Here is a 24,840-nt window from a genome sequence, read left to right as displayed (position 1 = left end):
TGTATGTAGTACTTTCTAGCACTTAGGAATCTGAAATTTTTTTGCTTACTTCCTAAGTTTGGTAAAACCGGAAAATGTACTGCAGTTTTTTGTTTTATTTTTTTGCTTTTTTTTTTACAAATTCTGTGTCACCCAGTGTGGAACCAAAATATAAAATATCTACTTGAGCATTGTCTGCCATTAATTTATAAATAAAATCTATTATTTCAATTAAATTTGTCAAACAGGACTTTGCTTTCACAAATCTGTATTGATGTTTAATGGGCCGTTATTCATAATATGTTTATATATTATTTTGGGGCTTTTATTTATTTTAGATATTTATCAAAGATAAGAATCAATGGATTCTTTTAGAATAGATATACTTTAAGATTTTTAGAAAGAAATTTGTAAAGAATTTGTTTAAGAATCCTAACAATTATTTACAGAATATTTTCAAAAATTTTTAGTAAAAAAAAATTGCAAATTTTTTTAAGAACAGCGAGAAAAATGCTTTTAGAGAACTTTTTATTGTTTTTAGAAAATAAATTTGTTTTCCCAGAATTGAAAAAACAAGAAACATCTTCTGAATTCAATTTGAATGAATCGTAAATGAATGAATCTGTTTTTTTTATTATTATTTCTTTTACTTAAATCTTTAAACTATTACCAGGAAGCATCACAACTATTGAAAAAAGAATTGCACATCAAATCAAAAAAATCAAATTTGAATACAGATGGATCTTTAATCCCTCCAGCACCATTATTGGTGTGTCAAGGTTTAAATTGTGTTGTATTGAAACCAGCACCTTTTCCTGCTGCAGGAAATGTTGCTTACTACTCAATTTATCTGAGGCTTGCTACTTCTAAAGGTGTCACACTGAATGATGTGTCTTTTGAAGGAACAGGAGACTTGGTATGCAGCGTTTCATTTTGTAAATGTGTATTCTAAATCAACTTTATAGTTTGATTTATTTTACAACTACTTTCTTATAAAAATAACTTGCTTGTGACCAACATGTGGCACAAGCATATGTCAATCTGTAATTCTTTTTTTAATTTTATAAGTTGTAGTTTTATCGATAAGATTTTATTCTTAGGTACAAAATTCTTCTGATTGTTTATTTGTTGTTAAAGGACTAGCTCCTAATACAGCATATATTGCTGCTGTTGCAGCATTTAATGAAAAGCTGATATTAGTTGGAGGATCAATAGGAAATGCATGCATTCCTTTTTATACTATTGACTCATTCCCAGCAATACAGGCTTTTGCATATCTTACCCAGGTAATTTTTAATTTTTTTTTTTTTAATTTATCTTTTTACTAAATTTATATTTTTTACTAAAATAATATTGTTTAGGTTGCATATAAATGTCAAGTATACGAAGTTGCTAAATATGCTTCAGAATTGGTTTGGAATTTTTTTGTTTCTCAAGATGACAACATGACAAATTTATCCTCTAAAAATGATACTTTTAAAAGGTTTGGAATATATTTTAATAAAAAACTATTGTAAGCAGTTTTAATAATTAATTTGTTTTATATCTTTATATTTAATATTATAATTTAATATAATAATCTATTATAATTAATATGTTTTATATCTTTAAACATATCTTTAGGCAATACTATAAAAACTTGAAATAAACATTTTTGTTTTTTCTTTGTATCTTTGACAAAATTGTTAAGAAAAAAATGTTAAGAGATTTTTTTTTTTCCCAAGTGCCATTGAGGTACTCAGTTCAAACTATTTTTAAAAGGGTCCCCTAATGTTTAGTTTCCAGATTTAATGGAAATTTCCAAACAAAACAACTCAAGTAAATAAAACAAAGTGTTATATCTAAAATGTATATGGGCAATTCCACGGCAGAAAATGAAAAAGTAGTCAAATTTATTCTATTTTTGGTCAACTTTTAGCAAATGAATATTGATGTAGACACATGAAAGTTTATTTAAAATATACCTTTAGTACTATAATTAATTTATATAAGTCATTTTTATGCTTCCAAAAGTTGGTTTTTCTCATAGTCGCATGATAAAAAAAGTATCATTGTAAAATGATAAAAAAAAGTTTCATTCATGGTTAAAATGTTATTTTAACCATGAATTTATTTGCATAATCAGAATTAATTTAGCGTGAAAATGGAGCCAAGATGTTCAAATTGTTGTTGGTCAGTTTTTATACTTTATAAAATATATATATTTCAAGAAAATAACAAAAGAACTTTTGCAATTTTCATGTAATGTAAGTTAACAAAAACATGATAAAGTTGTGTTTTTTTTTATAAAATTTAGTTAAAAAACTTAAGTTTTTTAATAATATATGTGAAAGAATATTAAATGTTAAGTTTTTACATTTAAAGTTTTAAATAATGATGCTTAGTTAAAGGACATTTTTAAATTTGTGTAACGTAAGTTAAAACTACATGCATTTACTAAAGTTCTGGCTCTTTTTCGTTAAGTTTTTGTTTTCAAAATGAATTAAGTCATTAAGTAATTCTTATTTCGTCACATTGGTTTGACAAGTTTCTAACTGAAACTTTTTATATTAAGAGAGTTTAGAAAAAAGTATTTTATATTTTTTTAATGTTAATTAAAGTTATTTGTATTATTATTTGTTTTGTTATTTGTTTTTTTATTTGTTTATGTATTCTTATTTTGGTTGACATATAAATATACATAAATAAATAAAAATAAGAATTATTTAAATATTTTTATTTAGACATTAAAAAAAAGATTTATTTGCTATTCTCCTAATATAAAATAAATAAGTAAGAACCTTTTTTATTTTTGTTTTAGTAAGACAAATTGTTTTACTAAAACAAAAATTAAAAATTGTTAAATGCAAAAAAGGGGGTCATCCACAAAGCATGTCACCCTATATTTGTTAATTCTCAACCCTTCCCTTCCTGTCACAAACAATCACATATACCTGAACCCCTCTCCCTCCTTAACTGTGATAGCAGTTTTTATGTCAAAAATGTTTTAAAAGATTTAAATGTAAATGCTTTGCAGCATTTAAAAAATTCAACCTAATGAAAATAAGGCAATATGCATAAACGTAAGAAATGTGAGTAAAAAATTCGACAAACCAGTCAAATAAATATTTGAGTCATTTAAATAAGATTTTCTTATTTAAATGACTCAAATAAATATTTATAAAGTTGTAAAACCAAAATAATTTTTTAAAGTTGCTCTTGGTCTTGTGGAAAAACTGTTTTCGATTTGATAACTTTCATAAATGTTATGAAAAATCACTCAGGAAAAGTGCCACCAGTTTTTTAAAGTTTCCTTTGTTAATTATTTTTAATGAATGAGCTCAATACTTTTGCAGTTCTTTTTTTATGTAACTCTAACTTTTAGTAATAGATATAAAAAATCCACGATAATAATTGTTCAGTAACGTAAGTTTTGTAGTGTTAGTTAAGTATGTAGTATCAAAAAAACAAATTTATTTTCCTTAGCAGGTCACCTTTGATACATTTTTACATATTTTTATATATTGGTTTTTTTATATACTTTTTATATTGGTATAGAATTCTCAACATCTTGTGAAAGTTTCTAATACAAACCACTTTACTGGTTCGCAGAAATCTGACCTTGTTTTTCGTGTTATGTAAGTTAAGTGGGATTTTCATTAATATGTTCGCTCTCTTTTGGCCAGACTCAAAACATTTTAGCTTGTTTTATTCTTTAGGCAAATATTTGATAAAGTTGTTGCACGTGTAACGTATGTTAAAAATAGAATTGCCCAGATATAAATTTCTAATTAAATTTGAAAAAATTTTTATTTAGTAAGTCTTCAACCCTATTTTGTTTGGTTTTAAAGGATAATACTTTAAAGTTCTTTTTGGGTTGTCCCATAACTTGTGGACTTTCTTCAGATGACAAAAAAAGAATAAAGCTGATATATACTAATTTTAACTTTGAAGGAATACTAATTTTATCTGAACTAATACACAAATTTTTAGAATTATGTATATTTATATGTCAGCTATTTTGATTTTGAAAAATCTGTTGTAAAATTTTGTTTTTCACATTTTGATTGTTTTTCTTTCTGTTTATTTTGAAATAAAATTGACAAAAAAAAATGATTTCATTAGAGTATAAAATTGATTTCATTAGAGTATAAGAATAAACCATATCACCGGGAGCAGTATTTTAGTGCGGTTTTTTGAATAAACCATATCACCGGTAGCAGTAAAATAGTGCTGTTTTTTAATAAACCATATCATAGGTAGCAGTATTTTAATGCTATTTTTTGAAAAAGAAGTTTTTTTTTGAAAAAGAAGTTTTTTTAAGAAGTTCTTTTTTTATTATTATTCTTTTTTTTTTCGTTTCTCATTTTAAGGTGTTAAAAATTTTGTTGTTGTTGTTATTGAAGGTTAAAGATTCGGTAAAGCACAGACCGAGGTTAAGGACTTCAAAAAACGTCCTTGAAGACAACGAGGAAAAATATTCCATAATTATGTCTGTGCAAGATTATACCAGCTAATGCCAATTAAAGTGTTTTGAGTTCAAATCTTGTTTTAAGCATAAAATGTTATTGGGAAAACATTTTATTTAATTTTATTGAAATTTCCTTAATTAAAAAAAATTAAAAAAAAGTGTAACTGTATGTTAGTATTTAGGCTTATGTTACACTATAATAATAATTTTTATAAGCTGTATTTTTAAACAGTTTTTTTTTAACAACATGCAGTGAAACATTTAATAAGAAGATTTCTGTTATCATTTTTTAAATTGTGGATATTTGTTTAAAAATGTTCATAATATCACATCCAAAGACAAAATTTCAAGTCTATGTACTATTTTTCTTGTGCTTTGTATTTTCTTCTTTGACGGGCAGTAAAATTTTACTTTGACAGGTTGAACGTTGTATCTTGATGATTAAAAGGTGTTGAAGAAAAAACAATAAATTTAAAATGCTTTCAATAAACTTTTTAGTTAGCATTTGCCTTTATTATCTTTTATTCCATACTAGTGATATATTTCTAAATTTTGTTTTTTACTTTGTTTATCTACACAAAGCCACTACAGTTAAAACTTGTTACCAACCTTCTTAGTTAAGCATGAATTTTAAAAAACAAGTTTTGCATAAAAAGCAAGTGCTCTATTACTAAACCATTGCTGCTTAAGCTAAGCTTAAACTAGGGAATTTCTATTCAAACTGTTAAGGTAGTTTATAGTGATAGACTGAAACAGAAAAAAAGCAGAAACAGAAATAAACCGAAATTTTGGGTTCTCTAGTTCGCTACCGAAATCAATATTTCGGCAAATATTTTACCGAAACCGATACCAACATTTGGCTAGTCAAAATTAATTTTATTAGAAAAATTTACTTAAAAATGCAATTTTATGTTGCTGTTTTTTTATACTCCTTTTATATTTTTTTATACTACTATTATACTTTTTATACTAATATTTCATACCTATTATGTTAAAATTGATTACACACATATCACAAATTGATATTTAATACATAAGTTAGCAGTATAAGTTAATAGCAAAAGTTAATAACTAGCCGATTTTCTCTGCAAGACAAAATTTTATCAAGGTATTTTGTGAAAATTCTTAAAATTTTTGTGAAAATTCTTGAAATAGTTTGCAAAAGTTCTCAAAAAAAAACTGTTTTTCTAAATTATAATAAGAGTTTGAAATCTTTAAAATTCTTTGCTTTTTGGTATGTTTTTTAACCGAAATTTAGCTCTTTACCAAATTTACAAAAAGTAGCAAAACCGAAATTTTGGTATCAGTTCAAATTAAAATTTCGACCGAAACCGATACCGAAACAGAATTTTGGTTGATCACTACTAGTTTAGCATTTTATACTGTCAATTTGTTTTCAAACTGTTAATTTAGGTAAGTATTAGATTTTTTAGTTTGATATTTTTTTAATCAGTTTTCTTTTAATTTAGATTAAATTTTTCAAAAAATTCATCTACAGTTTTGCAACGACTGTTTGTACAGACAATATTTATAAGTGCTGATGTTATTATTAAAGAAGAACAGTTGTATTGGTATAACATTGCTATGAAAAGTCAACTTGCAAATAATCAGGTACTTTTATAAATTATTTTTAATACTTAAAATATAATAATTCAATAACTTTTGTATTAAATTTGAAACTTTTGAAACTAAATTCCTATGCTTCTATTGTGACTACGTGTGTGTGCGGTGTGTGTATTTGTAAGTTAATATAAGTTTAATTTTATTATTTAATTTAAAAAAACGGCCAGGCTATTGCTTTTATATATGTTAATATTTTCAGATATGATGATCACAAAATTGGATATTCACATATTTTTTTATTTAAAAATAATATACACACAGTAAATGAAAAAAAGTCCATGAATTGGTTAAATGCTGTAGACAAAAAAGTGCCACTATCACCACCACTGGCCCCAGTTACTTCCAGTTTCATGGAAAGGCCTTACAGTTTAAAAATGCAGGCACAAAAACAAAGTATAGAAGAAGTCTAGCAAAGTCAAAGATATCAAAAGAGCAAATCTTATCTGCTATTCATCTTTTAAAGCAAGCAGGCGATGGGGGGGGGGGGGAATTATTGTTTTATCTTTCATTAAAAAATTATTTTGGTAATTGTACATGAATATAAACTCTTACTGTTTGTACAGACAGACAAAAGTATATATCTACATGCAATCTAGGTTTAAAGAATTTCTTTTTCTATGTTTTGTATGTTTTCTATGTCTGTTTTAATATTGCCTTGTTTTAAAAGCTGAGCCGAGGGGGTTTGAAACTGTTATCTTGATAATCGTTAAAAAACTATTTTGCCCTGACCCTGCAGTAAAAGTAGGATTGTTGTATTAATCTATTTGGTCATAATAGTCATTGTATGATTTGGTTTATATGCTATGTTAATAAACTAATGTTTATTAACTTGAACATATATTGTTATATATGTGCTTGAACATATATAATCCATTTGTTTTATTTCACAACATAAGCCTGTGTTTATGTTAAATACAGGTTTATTGTTGAGTACTGCCTCAGTTACATTATATTCAGATATATATGGAGTATCTGGCAAAATTTGTAAAATGCTTAATTGTTCTGTTCTAAGGATAGATAATTTAATTTATTTAATTTATTTAAAATTTTAAGAAAATGCAGGTTTATTTGATGTATAATGATCTTTTTATTATTGTATCTTAGCCTTCTGAACATTCTATTCTGTATCTAATATTCCCTTATCTATTTATTATCTTTAAGCAGGATATTTTGTTGTCTTTGTCTCCTCATGTAATATTGTATTTATGTTGTCCTGCTGTAAGTTGAAAAAAATGTATTTGTTTGTGCCACTATGGGTTTTGGCAGGAACAGTGCAGATAGTTCTTAATTAACTGTTGTTAATTAAGTTTCTGTTGTGTAGAATAATGTTGTTAATATGTTTTCCTTGTTTATTGTATGGTGTGACTATAAGATGTTGTATATTTATATATAATGTATATAGTGTAAGAAATTGTTTTTAGCTGGTTCATTGACTTTGTTTAAAAGGTGTGTTTTTCTTTCTGCTATCAATTCAAGTAAAGCCCAACATTTTATCTTTCATACATGGATCTGATTTTATTACCCAAGGATAATTGCATTGCTATAAATGCATTACTATTTACAAAGAACTTTTCCTCTATAATTCATTCCTTCAAGACTCTCCATATCACCCCCACCCCACCCCCTCAAAAATAAAGGGTAAGATATCCAAATTATTCCTGCTCATGTTGCTAAAGTTATTTAAATCTTCAACAGCTTGTGTTACATTCAATACTACTGTCAGTCTTACGAAAGTGTTCTCTAGAATTTTCTTTATTATTTTCTAAACTATTTAACAAGTGCTTAACTAAATCTTGTTTTCCTGTCTGCTGGAAAAATAGCATATAAAGTGGTTTCAATTTTAAAAAAGGAGGCTGCTCTGAACTATCTATCTATCCCTTAATCAGTCTCACTATTATTAGCAAAGTGTTTGAAAATCTTTAATTAACAAACTTCTAATATCTAATTTCAAGTATGACTGACAACCCAGCTTTCTCTTGTTCATTAGTACTTATATACCTTTCCTTCTGGTTTGTTACCATTATAACAGAAAGTTTCTATTATGAATTAGATGGAAGCAGTGAGGCAAGGGCTATTGCTCTCAATGTATAAAAAGCTTTCGATATAGTTTAGCTTGCTGATCCTTTTTATAAATTTATTTTTGCCATTAAACAGAAGTTTTATAAAAAATAAGTAATTGATGCATTAATTATTGATATACCTTTTCTTTTATTGATTTTTCATTTATTATTGACCTCTCATAGAAATTATATAGGTAATCGTATTATATTATATTATCGTATTATATTAAATTATTATAATTTGTATTATATTAAATTATATACATAATAAAATTCATGTCCTGCTGCCTTGTAGGATACGCCTTTTTAGGCAAAGGCTAGGAGATGCCAACTCCAATTTAAAACACCCCCTACCTTGGGGCTCTTGGTTGAGTAAAGGCTAGAGATGGTGTCTTGATAAAAATACTCATCTTGGGCAGATGTTAAATGCACCCGGCTACTGTCTTGTAGAAGGCCTCCTAGGCAAAGACGTAAGGGGTAAACAGATTCTATCTGTTGACCAGCCTCACACCCCTTCTTCATCTATTAGGCTGGTGCAGATGTATTTTTAATACATTGTTTCCAGTTTTAGGATGTTGAATGCTGGATCTTATTGACTCAATGCGTGGGTTTTGCTTGTGACTCTGTTTTTATGACTAAGCAACTCATTCTATTAGCTCCTAATGAGGGTACAGCTCTAAAACTCAGTTTTATGGTTCTGAGGCCGGCTGGTAGTCAAGTTTCCCGAACTCTGTGGTAGCTCTCAGAGAGGCTGATTCCATCAACAGCTGAAAAATATCAAAGTATTAACAGTGCCATGTTGCGCATGAATGGTGTCCCTGTTTGTACTTTTGGTGTGCATTGCAGAGGCCACATTTGGAGCCCTTTGTTACGGCTTAGGGTATGTTAGTAGTAATGAGGCAATTGCTTGGGCTGTTAAACAGTGTTCTGAGTACTATCTATGCTTTGAGTCAAGTTCTTCAATCTAATTTAAAAATGAATAAAGTACCAAAAACTATAAAACACAAAAAACCATCATCATCACCAAATTTTCTAAACCTATCATTCACTAATATTCGTGGTCTTCGAAGTAACTTTCCTTCTGTTGAGTCTTATCTCTTGCAAAGTTCACCAGACCTACTTGCTTTTTGTGAGACTAATTTTAGTTCGGCTGTCTCATCTTGTGATCTTAGTGTTGATGGTTATTCTTTCATGTGCTTTCGTTTAGCACCACTTCACTCTATTGCCTTTCTCTTTGTTCTATACCGCTCTCCTTCATCTCAAGACTGCACTCTTTTTGACGTTATTTGCTTCTTACATAACTTCGTTCGACCAATGTGCTTCTTACATAACTTCGTGGATTCAGGCTGGCATGGAATCTTTTATTCCCTCTCAACGATTCCCGGTCAAGCCTCGCTCTCCTCCATGGTTTTCCTCACTCTGTGCTGCTGTGATTGCCAATCGAAACTGTTACTTCCATATTTATCAGCAAAACAATTCTCCAGAAAACAGACGTCTGTTTATTACTGCTAGAAACCATTGTAAAAAGGTTTTGTCTAACGCCAAAACCCGTTATTCTCAGGTCATGAAATCTCGTATCTCATCTCAAAAATTAGGCTCTCGTGACTTCTGGAGAATCTTTAATAATATCAATAAGAAGGGCAAATCTTTAATTCCACCTCTCTTGTATGGTTCAGACTTTGTCACCTCACCTAAAGACAAAGCCGAATTGTTTGCTAAAAACTTTTCATCGATATCATCTCTTGATTCCATTAGTTGCGTTCTACCTGATATTGCCAACAAACAGGTTGATCCATTGGTTGACATTCATATCACTCCAGCATCTGTATCTAAAGTGATTTTCTGCCTAGACTCTTCTACAGCTTGTGGCCCGGACAACACATCTGTTATTGTCTTGCAGAAGTTTTTTCCGGAGCTGTCGTCTATACTCTCAAAACTATTCAACAAGTGCTTATCAGAGTCTTATTTTCCAGCCTGCTGGAAAGCGACATCTGTTATCCCTATCTTCAAAAAATCTGGAGAGCGATCTGATTCGCCTAACTACTGTCCCATAAGTCTTCTTCCTATCATAAGCAAGGTTTTTGAATCTTTAATTAACAAACACTTAATTTCTCATCTTGAATCTAATAACTTACTTTCTGACCATCAATATGGATTTCATTCTTCTCGTTCTACAGCTGATTTGCTAACAGTAATAACTGACAAGTTTTATCGTGCGTTAGATGAAGGTGGAGAGGTTAAGGCCATCACCCTTGACATTTCAAAACTTTTTGATAAAGTTTGGCATACTGGTCTTCTCCATAAGCTTTCTTTCTTTTTATGGTTTATCCGGCAACATCTTTAAGATCATTGAATCCTTCCTTTCCATTCATAGCATAAAAATTGTCCTCGATGGACAACACTCTTCTTCTTATTTTGTAACTTCAGGGGTTCCTCAAGGTTCTATCCTTGACCCTATACTCTTTTTAATTTACATTAACGATCTTCCAGATATTATCGCATCTAAGGTGGCATTGTTTGCAGATGATACTACCATTTATTCTTGTCGTGATAAGAAACCAACACCCTCTGATTGCTTGGAGGGGGCATTTGAGCTTGAAACGGATCTCACTTCTGCTACAGCATGGGGCTCACAGTGGCTGGTGAACTTTAATTCAGATAAAACTCAATTTTTTCAGCCAATCGTTATCGCAATAATTTAGATCTTCCTATATTTATGAATGGTGATGTACTCAATGAGTCACCTACTCTTCATCTTCTAGGATTAACTCTTACTTCCAATCTTTTTTGGAAACCATATATCAAATCAGTTGCAAAATTAGCATCTGCTAAGGTTGCATCTCTTTATCGAGCTCGTCACTTTCTTACTTCGGATTCTATTCTCTATCTCTATAAATCTCAAATCCGGCCTTGTATGGAATACTGTTGACATACTGCTGCCATATCTAATGATGCCCTTTCTCTTTTAGACAAGGTGCAAAAACGCATTGTAAACATAGTTGGACCTGCTCTTGCAGCCAACCTCCAACCATTATCACATCGTCGTAATGTTGCTTCTCTTTCTCTTTTCTACAAATACTATAATGGGCACTGCTCTAAAGTGCTAGCGTCTCTTGTTGCATCTACTAAAATTCATTCTCTTGTTACTTGTCATTCAATTATGTGTCATATTTTTTCTGTGACTGTTCCTATGTGCTCCAAAAATGCTTATTCGTCTAGCTTTTTTCCTCAAACATCAGTTCTTTGGAATTCGCTTCCTTCATCTTGCTTTCCTGATTTATATAATTTGCAATCTTTTAAGTCGTCCGTCAATCGTTATCTTGCTCTACAATCTTCATCTTTTCTCTTTCAGTAACTTCCAACTTTAATTAGTGGCTGCCTGCAGCCTTGTTGGAAGCAAAGATGTTTAAAAAAAAAATCAATTACAAAGTTAGCATATGATATAATTGCTTCTCTTTATTGTGCTAGCCATCTCTTACTCCTGGTTATAATCTCTACCTCTCTAAATCTCTTAATTTTCCTTATACTTCTGCCATATTTGGGCTGGTACTTCTAATGAACTCCTTTCTCTCTAAGATAAAGTCTAAAAGAGAAAGGGGTTCATTAGAAGAAGACTCATTGTAATTTTTGTTGAACCTGCTTTAGTTGCTAAGGTTGAACCTCTACCATTGTCATAAGATCTCTTTTCTACAAATGCTATCATGGCTGCTACCTAAGTGAGCCATTATCACTTAAATTTTCATCTAGTTTTTCACTTAAACTTCAATGGTTTGGAGTTATCTACCATATTCATTTTTTTCTGACTCATAAAAACACTTCTTTTGGTTTTCGTTCTGACATTAATTATCTTTTTTAAATTTAAAACAAAACATTTATCCAACTTATTTGTGTAATACGCAATTATACACCTGGAAAATTTACACTTATGAATCATTAAATCAATTGATGGAAAAATATATATTAAATCAATTGATGGACTTAAAGTTTGAGATCAATTAAAAAATAAATTATCGGAATTTGTTATTGACATTTGTTATTGAAAAAATCTTTTTTTATACTTTTTTTTATTGTTAAACTTATGTATGGAATATAAAAAGTATATATATTTTTTAAATTAAACAATGTTCTTAAAATGTATGTTTTATAAAAGGAAGTATGGAGTGGTGTCCAACTATTATATTTTATTATATAGATCTAATTTCCTAACAAAGTTTAAGTACTTAAAACCAAAAAGAGTGTAGATTTTACACTTTTTAAAAACTCTATTTTATAAGATTAATACCCACCAGAAAAAAAAAAATTTTCTTAAATATATATTTTTACATTTTTAGATTTAGAAGATATACATTATTTTAAATACCTTTTTAGTTAATATATATCTTTTAAATGCTTTTTAAATTAATAAATACCTTTTAAAAAATTTATTTTAGATTTTTAAGTTCTTTTTATCTTGGAACATTTTAAAATATTAGGTTTTTGATGCATTCATTTCATTCTTTTCATTTTTAGTTAGAACGTATTAGTCTTTCCCAAAAAATTGTTCTTGGAATACAAGTGTCAGCTTTATTAAATGATGAATCATTATGCATGCAGGGATGCGTGCATATATATGAATTATTATTTCCTATTGTTTATTGGAAATTATTAATTTGTCCTGCATTACAGGTGAATTTTCTTTATTTTATTGTTTTAATAATTTTACCACTTTAAATTTTTTTTAAATATTTTTTAAATATTTTGTATTTTTTAAGTATTTCATTATGTATACATACATAATGAAATACTACAAAATATTTTTATATATATATACATATAAATTGTACAATTTATATGTATATATATATATATATATCAAAATATCAACAATTTATATGTATATATATATATGTATGTATTTATATGTATATATAAATACATACATACATATATATATATATATATATATATATATATATATATATATATATATATATATATATGTATGTATGTATTTATATATACATATAAATACATACATATATATATATACATATAAATTGTTGATATTTTGAAATCTAAATAGCAAGAAAACCAGAATTGTCTATTGAAAAACAATCTGCAATATTCATATTGTGGCAAGAAAAATATGCTATGTGTAAAACATAAAAAATAAAAAAAAGACTAAATTAGGCAAAACTACATGATAAATGGACGATCGATGACTGGAACCGTGTTCCTTAGACCGGCAAGTTTTCTTCAGTTCAGTTCCTAGAGAAAATCATTTGACCAAAGATAGGTCAATGAACAGATGAAAAACAGTGTGTAATACCTACTGTGAAACATGGTCGTGTTATGTATGGAATATAAAAAATTTGTTTTTAAATAAGAACCATTAAGACAGGGATCAGATGGGGTTGTTAATACACCTCTATTTAAAAGATTTTAGTATGTTCTTCTCCCTGCTGTTTATACTTTTTGAATATAATAATCAATGTTGATGTCAAAATATTTATTCATATCTTCTGCTATGGATAATTTTGATTTTTTTATTATCGAAATTTCCAAAGCATAAAGGTTAAACCATCATTTTCTTTTAAAACAATATTTAACTGTAAATTCTTGAGTCTTGGTAAAATTTATAAATTTTTCATTGCTAAGAACAGAAAGTCAATCTTGAATCTTTTTTCACATTTATGACAGCCTAAATGGCTCTAGTGGCTGGTGAATTTTAAACCAAACAAAAAGAAGTTTTGTGTAGGTAAAAATGCATCCAAGCATTAATACAATAATGCTGATATCCTGATAAATGACACTCTTACTAAATCATCCTCTATTTTGCATTTTGATTTAATCGTTCCATAATGACTTTTTGAAACCATATATACATCAATTATAAAATTATGTTAAAATTAGTGTTATGGTTTGAGCAGTTTTGGTGGGAATACCACAGGTGACATTGTAAAAATAAAGGGGATAATGACGAAAAAAGTGTATTTAGACATTTTAAAAAATCATACCATACCTTCGGGAAGTTGGATATTTTAGGAGCCATTCATTTTTCAAAATGATAACAATCCAAAACATTCTTCAAAACTTTGTAGAAATTATTTGAGTGAGTTAAAGAACGATCGAACATTGAAAAGAATGATTTGGCCTCCCCAATCACCAGATCTTTCTCCTATTTTTATGGGATGAATTAAAAAGAAATTTAAAAAAATTAATGCCTAACAGTGCAAAAGATATGTGGAAAAAAATAAGTATTGAGTGGCATAAAATTGATTTCGAAAAATTGGAAAAGTTGCTATGCAGAATGCCAAGAATATGTAAAGCTGTTATTGCCGCAAAGGGGGGTTACATAGATAAAAGTAAACTATAAATTAATTTAATGGAATTTTTAAATTCTTTTTATGTAAACTTAATAAATAGTAAAATAGCATATATTTCAAGTAATTTTTGTTTATGATAATTTTGGAAAGTATGACTATTCAAATAATTATGGATGATAGTGTGTATATATAAATCATATATATATGGTAATTTTTATTTCTTTAAAATTTTTTGTTTTTTATTATTGAATTTACCTTGTAATCATACCTTCTTTTAGATCATAGAGTTTTTATTTGCAGTTTTACAAGAACTCAAGAATGTTCTAAAGTATATCAGTTTAAATTCAGATACTCTTCGAATGATGATCATTTGTCTCACTAATTATACTGCCAAAGTATGTTTTTATTTTATGTTCAGACAAATTTATCTTATAAAAAATATATATATTCAAACAAAGATCCTTATAAAGTTATCTGGCCATTAAAGTGAGCTATATTTTCTGATTCAAGAGGTTAAATTTATGTCAGTTATAAATCATTATTAACTAAAGACTGAGGAAAAAGACTTTGTGTTCAGAAATTTATTTTTTTTTAATTTAGATTCTTGTGTCACTTAAAAGTGAATCAGCCGCCATCAGCGTATTGCAGTTGGGTAAAAATATTTGTTCTAATATGTTATCAAATGGTCATGCCTTAGATTCAGATGTCTCAGGTCCTTATTTATTTTATACTTTTTATTATAATTTCATAGCTTTGTTTTATTACATTTTATCATTATATAATATTATTTACAACACTCAAAATTAGTTATTGATGTTATTAAAGCATGTGATCTTTTTTAATTTTATTTGTCAATATTTTGAAATATATGCTAATGTTTTTGCAATAATTTTTAGTCAACAAAGTGAACTTACATCAAAAAGTTTGGAAAAGGTTAAGTGTTAGTGGCGAATTAAAAGAATTTTATACAAGGGAGATAAAGCTACATTCTATTGAATTGTTGTCTTTAAAACTTTCAAATCAAGGTTTGTATTTTTTATGTTAAAAGTTGATTTAAAACATATGCAAAAATTATAACGACAAAATATTGTTAAAAATTATTATACAAAAACCTATTTGTTTTTTTGTTTTTTTGTCTTTTTTGAAAAATAATATTATTAAAAAACATAAACATAAACTTTAAAAATTAATTTATGTTAAATATTCAAATTATTTTTATAAATTCCTTTATTGAAATTATCATTCAGAAAAAGATCTGTTACTCAATGGAGGTGAAGATTCAATTATCTTTAAAATTGATTTGGATAATATGACAATTCTAGAAGCGTACAATGAAGGTTAAATTTTATTTAAAAATACTTTTGGTAGTTTAAAATAAAATTATCTTTAATGGCTATCTGATATCTAATGATGTTTTAATGGATGACCAATATGTTCATCCAAAATTTTTTTCTTTTGAGCTATTATTTCTAAATTCGAAGACTTTCAAAAACGCATTGTTAAAACATTTTGAAACTTTTCTGGGATGCCAAAAACACATTGTTGCAACATTTTGAAACTTTTTGTTGTACACCAGAAACACATTGTTGCAACATTTTAAAACTTTTGTGGTACGTCAAAAGCTGTTGAATTCTTTACAATTTTATAGTACCATTGGGCTCTCTAAGAAAGGTCTTTATCCTGAATTTTTTTGACATCATTCTGAAGTTTTTTTGACTGAAGTTATTTTTTGTTTTTTTTTCAGTGCCCATGTAAAAAAAAAAAAAACATTAGGTTTTTTATATTAAAAAAATTGGTTTTTAAATAAGAACCATTAAGACAGGGATCAGATGGGGTTGTTAATACACCTCTATTTAAAAGATTTTAGTATGTTCTTCTCCCTGCTGTTTATACTTTTTGAATATAATAATCAATGTTGATGTCAAAATATTTATTCATATCTTCTGCTATGGATAATTTTGATTTTTTTATTATCGAAATTTCCAAAGCATAAAGGTTAAACCATCATTTTCTTTTAAAACAATATTTAACTGTAAATTCTTGAGTCTTGGTAAAATTTATAAATTTTTCATTGCTAAGAACAGAAAGTCAATCTTGAATCTTTTTTCACATTTATGACAGCCTAAATGGCTCTAGTGGCTGGTGAATTTTAAACCAAACAAAAAGAAGTTTTGTGTAGGTAAAAATGCATCCAAGCATTAATACAATAATGCTGATATCCTGATAAATGACACTCTTACTAAATCATCCTCTATTTTGCATTTTGATTTAATCGTTCCATAATGACTTTTTGAAACCATATATACATCAATTATAAAATTATAATCTGGTAAAATTGCTTCTCTGTCCTTGTATGAAATAATGTTTTTATATTTGAGTTGGTACTTTTAATGATGCCCATTTTATCTTAAACAAGATCCAAAAGCTCATTGGAAATGTGATTGGACCTGCTCTACCTGCAATGCTCAAGCTTCTGTACCTTTGTTGTAAATTTGCTTCTCATTCTGTATTCTACAAATATTACCATTGGTTGTAGCTCATCTATTATTCTATCTATTAAAACACAATTTTATTTTTCTGCAAGATTTGACAAAACTTGTGAAGTTGCATACTTGTACTCTAACTGCTCTTTCATGCTCCTTCATGCTCAAAAAAATAAAAATTTTGATCAATATTTTTTTTTATTAAACATCAATGCTTAGAACTTCTCTCCTTTCTTCATAAAGTTGAATTTTAAATTATTTTTTAGATGTCTTTTTTAATTGTACTACTCTGTATACTTGTTTAAAAAAAGATATCTTTATTTCTTATTCTTTTTTTGGTGGAGAAATAGAGAGATAATTTTTAGAAATATTTAAAAATACGTATAGAAACTGTTGAACCAGCCTCAACTTTCAGCAACATAATGTAAGCTTGATTATATATGGCCAATCCAATTTATGAACTGCACTAAATTTTGTTATAATTTAACTTGATTAGAGATTAACAAACTCATAAACAATTAATTTCATTCAGTTTGGTTGCAATTGAACTTTTATGATCTGAAAACTTATAATTCAAGCAACAGTATGGAATGCAGAACTTAAAAGGCATTATCAATTTGTTAACTTAGTTAAACCAAAATTGCATTTATAATTACTTTTCAATGGTTTTTCGAAATGGTTTATAACTGAAAAATCTTGCATAAAATTGAGATCTTATGCAAAGGCCATTTTTAATTAAATAATTAATTGTTTATTATTATAATTAAATAATAATTAAGTTATTGCATAAAAACTGAATAAGTTGGAAGATAATGTTAGTAAATAGATGTTTTTAAAAGCTTGATTAATAAAGTTTGAAGTAATTTTTTATTTCAAGACATGAAATCTGTAATTTGATTTTTATTTTATCTTTTCGACTTACATAAATTAAAATAATTCAAATTGTTTCATATTATAGTATTTAAGTTCAAGAAACGAGCGGATTTCTTAGAAAATTTTGTTAGAGTCATTTCAAAAGCTTTAAATGAAAGATCATTTGATAATGTTATCAAATGGACCGAAGAGACACTAAGTTTGTTGAAGATGTATGAATTAATTTTTTTTTAATTCTTCTATGTTAAGTTTAATCTCTACATAGTTATATAGATTTTTTTAAATTTAAAGTTATTTTAATATCTAATAGTACAACTATTCTTGTTAAATGATCTATTGACTATTACTAACTTTGTTTTTTTGTTTTTTTATTTATTATTACTAACCTTGTTAATTTTTTTTAGAAGAAATTTAAAATTTCTAATTGCCAACGAAAATGAATCATGTGTTGAAATGAAAGATGACTTGCAGGTTGTTTTATTTTGGTTTTTATATTACTTGTTGTTTTTATTTAATTTATTACATCTTTATTATTCCAATGGCCGATCTAAATTTCTATTATATCTTGGGTATTTTTATTTTGTTTTCAGGTCACAGATAATAATGGTGATGCAAAAAAAGATGAAAATAAAAGGCAGAAAAATGAAAATAAACATATAAAAAAACCTTATCAAACAAATAAACTAAGAAATGTTATTAAAAGATCAGATTTGTGCAAAAAAAATAAACTCACCAATCAGACAAAAGAACAAGAATCTACAGTAAAGTTAAATTTCAAGGTGATTGTAATAACGTTTTAAAATAATATTACTTTTCAAGGTGATTGTAATAATGTTTAAAATAATCATACAATAATTATAAAGAACTTTTTTTCTTCTCAAATTTCATATGGTAAAAAACAACTTAAAAAATAAAAAAGGAACTTAAGTATAACAAATAAAAAAACGGACTAAAGTATAACAACTTACTAAGACTAACAACATAACAAAATACATAAAATAATAATTTGAGATAAGCAAAAAAAAATTTAATTTTAATTTTCAAGTTAATTTAAACTCTTTTAATTATTTTACTAATATACTTTCATATTTTAAAAAGTTGTTTTTTTTCTTTGATTATATCTAGCAAGCATTTTAATATTGATTCTCAGGCCTCAGCGGGAGTAAATGAGTGCAAGAGTGGAGAAAAACTCTCCTAAAACAAACACTGCGAGTCATGCAAGCTGCTCCTCTAAACAGCTTTTTACTAGAGCTTTTGATTTTTAATAAAACAAAGTTTGATTTTATACTTACAAGAATATATACATAATAAGTGTCATTCATCCCGCTGTTAATAAATTCTTTAGACGAGCGTTTTCACACTATCTATCCATTTATTTATTAACAACTTTACTTTTTTGATAAAAACTTTGACAAACAGAGAGCTATTAAAGTTTTTACTGCTTATAAAAAATTTTTTATATTTTCTTATTGTAATAGAATGCAGGAATTTTAAGAACTATTACAACAGTTAAAAATTCTAAAATAAAATAAAGTGTTAATTTTTTTTTTTTTTCAATACGACATTTAATTGTATTTTTTTAACATTGTATTTTTTATTTTGCTTGAATCGAAACAAATTTATATAATTCATTTTATCAATATATAATTCATTACAAAAAATAAAAAATAATTATTCAATAATTTAGAGTGTAATAATTTTATATTTTATCAGTTAAATAATTTTGTATTTTATTAATATAATTTAGACTTTAATAATTTTATTATATTATTAGAGTGATTTTATTATATCATTAGAATGTAATAATTTTATTATATTTAAAGTATGATAATTTTATTATACTTTAGTAACATTTGTTAGCTCAATCTAATTAAAAAGATTTGCATTTCAATTGGTGCTTTTTTTGTTGTTGTTGTTGCTGCAATAAGTTTAAAAAAGCTTTTTAGTTTTTCTACTATTTTTATTATAAAAAAATAAGCTTGAATAAAAACTTTTAAAATAATAAATATTTTTAAAATAATAAAATCTTTAAAAAAATCACTACTAAAAAACAATAAAGAAACCTCTTGCCGTGTTTTGTATTATAATTATGTAATATTTATATTCACATTTATAATACTAAAAGTCTGCATTAAAAACAAAACAATTCTTGCAGTATAAAATAACTTATATTATGAAGTCAACGAGAAGCCATTTATATATTGAAAATATAATCTCAAGCACTGCAAAATCAGTGATTGTTGCGCTAAAAAAATAAATGATTGCATTTTGTAAAATCTAAAATTTGAGTTCTGTCTTTTTTTATTCAAATTATTATTTTTTATACAAAACAGTTATGATTTAACAATTTCAATTTATGAAGCTAAAGGGAGTTCATTAGATTTCTTTGTTGAATTAGAAATATTTTGAGAATTTTGCAAACAGTAAAAGAGTTAAATTCTACTTGTCTTTTTTCTTAAATTTTTTCTCTAAAGCTTTTCATAGTTTCAAATTTATTTCATAGTTTGAATTTTGGGTTCATTTAACAGAAATTCAAATAAACCTTCACTAGTTAATGAATTTGTATCTCATTGCTTTAAGCTTTCAACTACTAGATAAATTGGTTTCAAGTTCTTATGAAATTCGAAAAGTTTAGGATGTTAAGTTTCATTCCACATAAAAGATGAACTAATATTATTCAATGCTAAAACCACAGATTCTTCATTTCCACTATACTATTCCACTTTGTTTTGCAGTCAAGATTTAGTTCTTTTTATTTTGTTAATGAATGAATTTTTTTCTTACTTTTTACTTACTGAAGGTTTTTGAAAGAACTTACAAATTTTATGATTTGGGAAATTGATTGTTTGTAATTGTAAGACAAAACAGGAATAGAATGTTCTTGGTTACATATATAATAAAGAGAATCTTCATAGTTTTCATATTCGTCTTTATCTTCAAATTCTGATTCCTTACCTAAAATATTTACTTTGGCTTCAGCTCAACCATTAACTGCTAAATGGATTGTGTTTGAATAGCATAGTTGATTAATTATACTTGATAATTTGCTAAATTTTGTTCTAGCAGCAACACCATCATTTGTTGCAGCAACTGTCAGTTTCTAGATTCAAGTTGAAATTTTTTAGCCTTTGAGATACTAATTAAGTTATAAAAGTTATAAAAGATTTTTTCCCATTCATTTTTATTTAATCTAATTTTGTGATAGTTTCAAGTTTGGATTGGTCATAAAACGCATGAATGAGATGTTTACTCCAGAGTTGGTAATGAATACCCTTGTTGTTGAAGAGACTCTTGTATGAATATTTATAATGCTATTATAAATAGCAATCAAGAAATAAACAAGTTAAAAATTATTAAGTTTGTTATTGAATAAATAAAGTAACAATTATCAAGTCTCTTCAATTTAATATCATAATTTTTTTTAAACAGTATGATTATACAAATGTAATAAATAAAATAGTTGTAAATTTAGCCACTACATTTTGTCGTACCTTTCTCCATTGTTCTTTAGTCCACTTTTTGTGTTCCTTTGCCCACAAGAGACGCTTCTTCTTCTTTGCATCTGTAAGTAATGGTTTTTTAGAAGATTTTCTGGCAAACCTTTTAGCAGCTATCAACCTCCTCTGCATAGTACTTGAGCAAACATGGATGTCATGCATAGCTAGTTCATTTATTAGTTGGTCACTTGTCTTCTTTAGGTTTTTAAATACTCTCCAGCATCAGATATTGGTCACCTCTCACTGAGGTTTTTGACCACATTTTCCTTGTCTTAATGGTAAGAAGCTGTCTGTTGCAAAGTAATGCTTCTTGACCTGGCTAACTGTAGATTGGTTAGCTGAACATAATGTGGCTATTTTCTATTGAGATTTTTCAGAATACTAAAAAATAAAAATCACAGCATCCATTATTGACAACATATAACCAAGTGAGCCATCCTGTCGCTAAATAGTAAATGTTGCTAATAGATTAGGACTGCGAATTAGCTGTTCTAATAACTTTTTGCAAAACAGCTTACCAATTCCAGCTGATGGTTCATTTTCATATTTTTTCAAGTGTGCAAGATAGCTATTGAATTTGTAGATGCTGATGAGTATAAAATGTATTACTCTCACATTTTCTTTAGAAAAGTTGTCACTGAGGGTATTGAATAACTTAAGAACAGGATGAAGGCAGGCACACAGGTCAAAATTCTTATTTGAAGGAATAACTTTCCTAAAAAATAAAATAAAAATTAATTTTGTAAAAAAAAACAAAGCTGAAATCTATTAATATTTTTTGAAATCAATTAACTATTTTGCTATTTTCCTAATTTTTTGCTGCACCCTGCAACTTTTAATTGCTCACCCAAAGCAATTGATTTTCTTTTTCTCTAATTGGATCTTTTTTTCTGTAAATAGATTCTTTTTCTGTAATTAGATTTTTTTTTCAGTTGGATGATAAAACTGAAACTAATGTCTTTTAGTAATAACAGAAAATAATTTGCGAATATGTTAGCTAGAACAGTGGTTCTCAACCTGTGGGTCCCGACCCCGCCAGGGGTCGAATGGCGATTTGCCAGGGGTCGCCTAAGACTATCAAAATATGGGGATTTTTGTCTCTATTCTAATATGTAACACATGATGTTATTGTACAAATTTTTTTCAGTGGTAGTTGTTGAAAATAATCACTCAACAAACTTAATGGGACTGATTGAATAGGCTAATACTGAATAATATAATCATGAGAAGGCTAATTAATGCAATCATACTTGAAAAAAATAAATAAGAGATCTATATATAACTAGACCCGATTATTCAAAATATAAATATGACAGAATTCTTGAGGCGGTGGAGAATTATAAGAGAGGTTTCAATTAAAGTGTTAGAAATTCATGATTTATATATATCAACTTCTTGGTGGGCACCCTCGCGAGTATGGTACGTCATGCTTTTCAAGTTTTCACATAAGTATGCAACATGAATATGGTGAGTACGTGATATAGAAAAGTAGTTATAAATGCAAGTCATAAAGATAAAATTCATTTACTTGTAATTTAATTATAATTACAAATCTATTTTGAACAAAATGTAATTACCTATTGTTTTGTGATTAAACATAAAACTTGAGCTATGTTCAGTTTTTCACAATAAAAATAATTCCTGTATATGCGGAAATTTATATTGCCATATATAATTTAGCAAAAGTACAGTTACTTAGGCCTATGAGCGTAAATAATTTTACAGCTGGGGTCGCTATATCATAGGGGTTGTATTAAAAGGGTCGCGACAATGTAAAGGTTGAGAACCGCTGAGCTAGAACATTATCCATCATTAGGATCGATTAAACACAGTCATCACATTTTAACCTATAGTGTTACAATATATATTACAATTAATATAGTTACAATTACTATAGTTACAATTACAGTTCATCAGAAGAAATTGTTGACAAAAAAAAATACATTTATAATTAAGAAAACTATAATTAATATAACAAGTACTTTAATGGTCAAAGATAAAGATATTTGAAAATTTAAACATCAATGAGTGTTACAAAAAATGGTTAGAACATTATAAAAACACTCATAATTTAAGTATACTGTTAACTAAATCAAATAAAAGGAAAAAAGCACCTTGGTGTCTAAAACCTATCTACATTGATTAAGGCAAAAAAAGTTTTATGGATAAAGTGTAAAAATGCAATTCAGAGATCAAGAACTTGAGGCAAAATATAAATACATCAAAAACAAAACAAAAAGGCAAATATTAAAATTGTAATTGTTAAATATGAGCACAAAATCACGAAAAATGCTAAGAGTTATCCCAAATAAGTTTTTTATTTGTTTATATTTTTTATATTTATATAAATTTATATTTTATATTATTTATATTTATTTGTATATAGTTTATAATTTTATAATACAAATTATTTTTATTGTAAATTACTACTATTTTAAGAAAACCACATAAAAATTTAAATTGATTTCCTTGTTCTTCCTGCATTTTTTTGGTAATTATATGATACTAAAATTCAAAAATATAACTTTACTATCCTGTTGGATGTGTGCTTTCCAGTAAAGTTATCAAAGATTAATGTATCTAAAATTTGAGAAACTTCCCATTATGAGATCTTAAACAAGAATGACCTAAATAATTAATGAATTCATTTATTTTTCTGGATTGTATATATTTATTTTTAAAGTTACAAAGTATTTTGTAAACGATATTAGTTTATCATTTTTTTTTTTAATAATTTTATTTAGGTGCCCCAAGAATTCCTTACGGTCTTATCACAGACCACCACGGATGAGCATTTAATTGGAAGTTCGCGCCTCCTTCCTAACTGATGTCACAAAATTTGCCTAGAGGTTGGGTTTGAACTACGGATCCTTTGTTTCTGAAGCTGTGCACTGCACCACGGCTAATAATTTTTTTGAAATAGTTTTTGTAGCAAAAACTATAGCAAAATTGATGAAATGAGAAAATTCTCTAACTAAACTAATTTGAACTAGATCAAATTTTATTGTACTAAACTATTTTTTTATTTTATATATTGCACTACACTATTTTATAAAATTTCTTAAGATTTTTACTTACCCTATAAGCTTGCGTATAAGTCAGGAAATTTGTGTCAAATTTTCAAGTCAAAAAAGCCACTTTGACTTATACATGGGTCATAAAAAATACAAAATAGTTTTTAGCTACAACTCTATAATGATAATGTACCCCGTATATACTTGTATATAAGTCAAATAATATTTAAACAAAAGAACCTGAATAAAGAAAAGTAACAACTACACATTGTAAAATCACATTTAAAAAAGTTGGAATTTAATATATATTTATAAATTAGAGAGTATTGCAAAAATTCTACCTGTTTTTACTGCATTCTATTATTTTCTATCAAACTCAACAGACTTGAAAAATATTTATCAAAGTTTGTTGAACTAGATAATTTTTTCAGAAAACAAACAAAAACTTTTGTGAGAAATGTTTTTAATTCCGACTTTTCAAGAACTAGAAAAAAAGTTTTCTTGTTTCTAAGTTATTTGAATTTTGTCACAAGTTTCTTAAAATAAGTCGCTAACC

General features: G+C 27.0%; 1 protein-coding gene across 2 annotated transcripts in view; it reads left to right on the top strand.

Moving 5' to 3' along the window:
- LOC136071831 (cilia- and flagella-associated protein 54-like) overlaps positions 1-24,840 on the top strand; it is a 128,072-nt gene that overhangs the window by 64,247 nt on the left and 38,985 nt on the right. Inside the window, exons 18-29 of one of the 2 annotated variants that reach the window (XM_065797279.1) lie at positions 653-895; positions 1,080-1,265; positions 1,341-1,462; positions 5,899-6,040; positions 12,622-12,777; positions 14,696-14,812; positions 15,018-15,129; positions 15,314-15,442; positions 15,665-15,754; positions 17,859-17,985; positions 18,181-18,244; positions 18,364-18,552. In XM_065797279.1, coding sequence (XP_065653351.1) covers positions 653-895; positions 1,080-1,265; positions 1,341-1,462; positions 5,899-6,040; positions 12,622-12,777; positions 14,696-14,812; positions 15,018-15,129; positions 15,314-15,442; positions 15,665-15,754; positions 17,859-17,985; positions 18,181-18,244; positions 18,364-18,552 — 1,677 coding nt within the window. Of the gene's footprint in view, positions 1-652; positions 896-1,079; positions 1,266-1,340; positions 1,463-5,898; positions 6,041-12,621; positions 12,778-14,695; positions 14,813-15,017; positions 15,130-15,313; positions 15,443-15,664; positions 15,755-17,858; positions 17,986-18,177; positions 18,245-18,363; positions 18,553-24,840 lie in introns of both variants that reach the window. The other variant, XM_065797278.1, reaches the window with a different exon arrangement.

The sequence above is a fragment of the Hydra vulgaris genome, chromosome 05 (assembly GCF_038396675.1).
Source record: "Hydra vulgaris chromosome 05, alternate assembly HydraT2T_AEP".
Taxonomy (NCBI): domain Eukaryota; kingdom Metazoa; phylum Cnidaria; class Hydrozoa; order Anthoathecata; family Hydridae; genus Hydra; species Hydra vulgaris.
The sequence above is the reverse complement of the archived record's forward strand: the minus strand, read 5'-3'. Positions and strand labels throughout refer to the sequence as shown.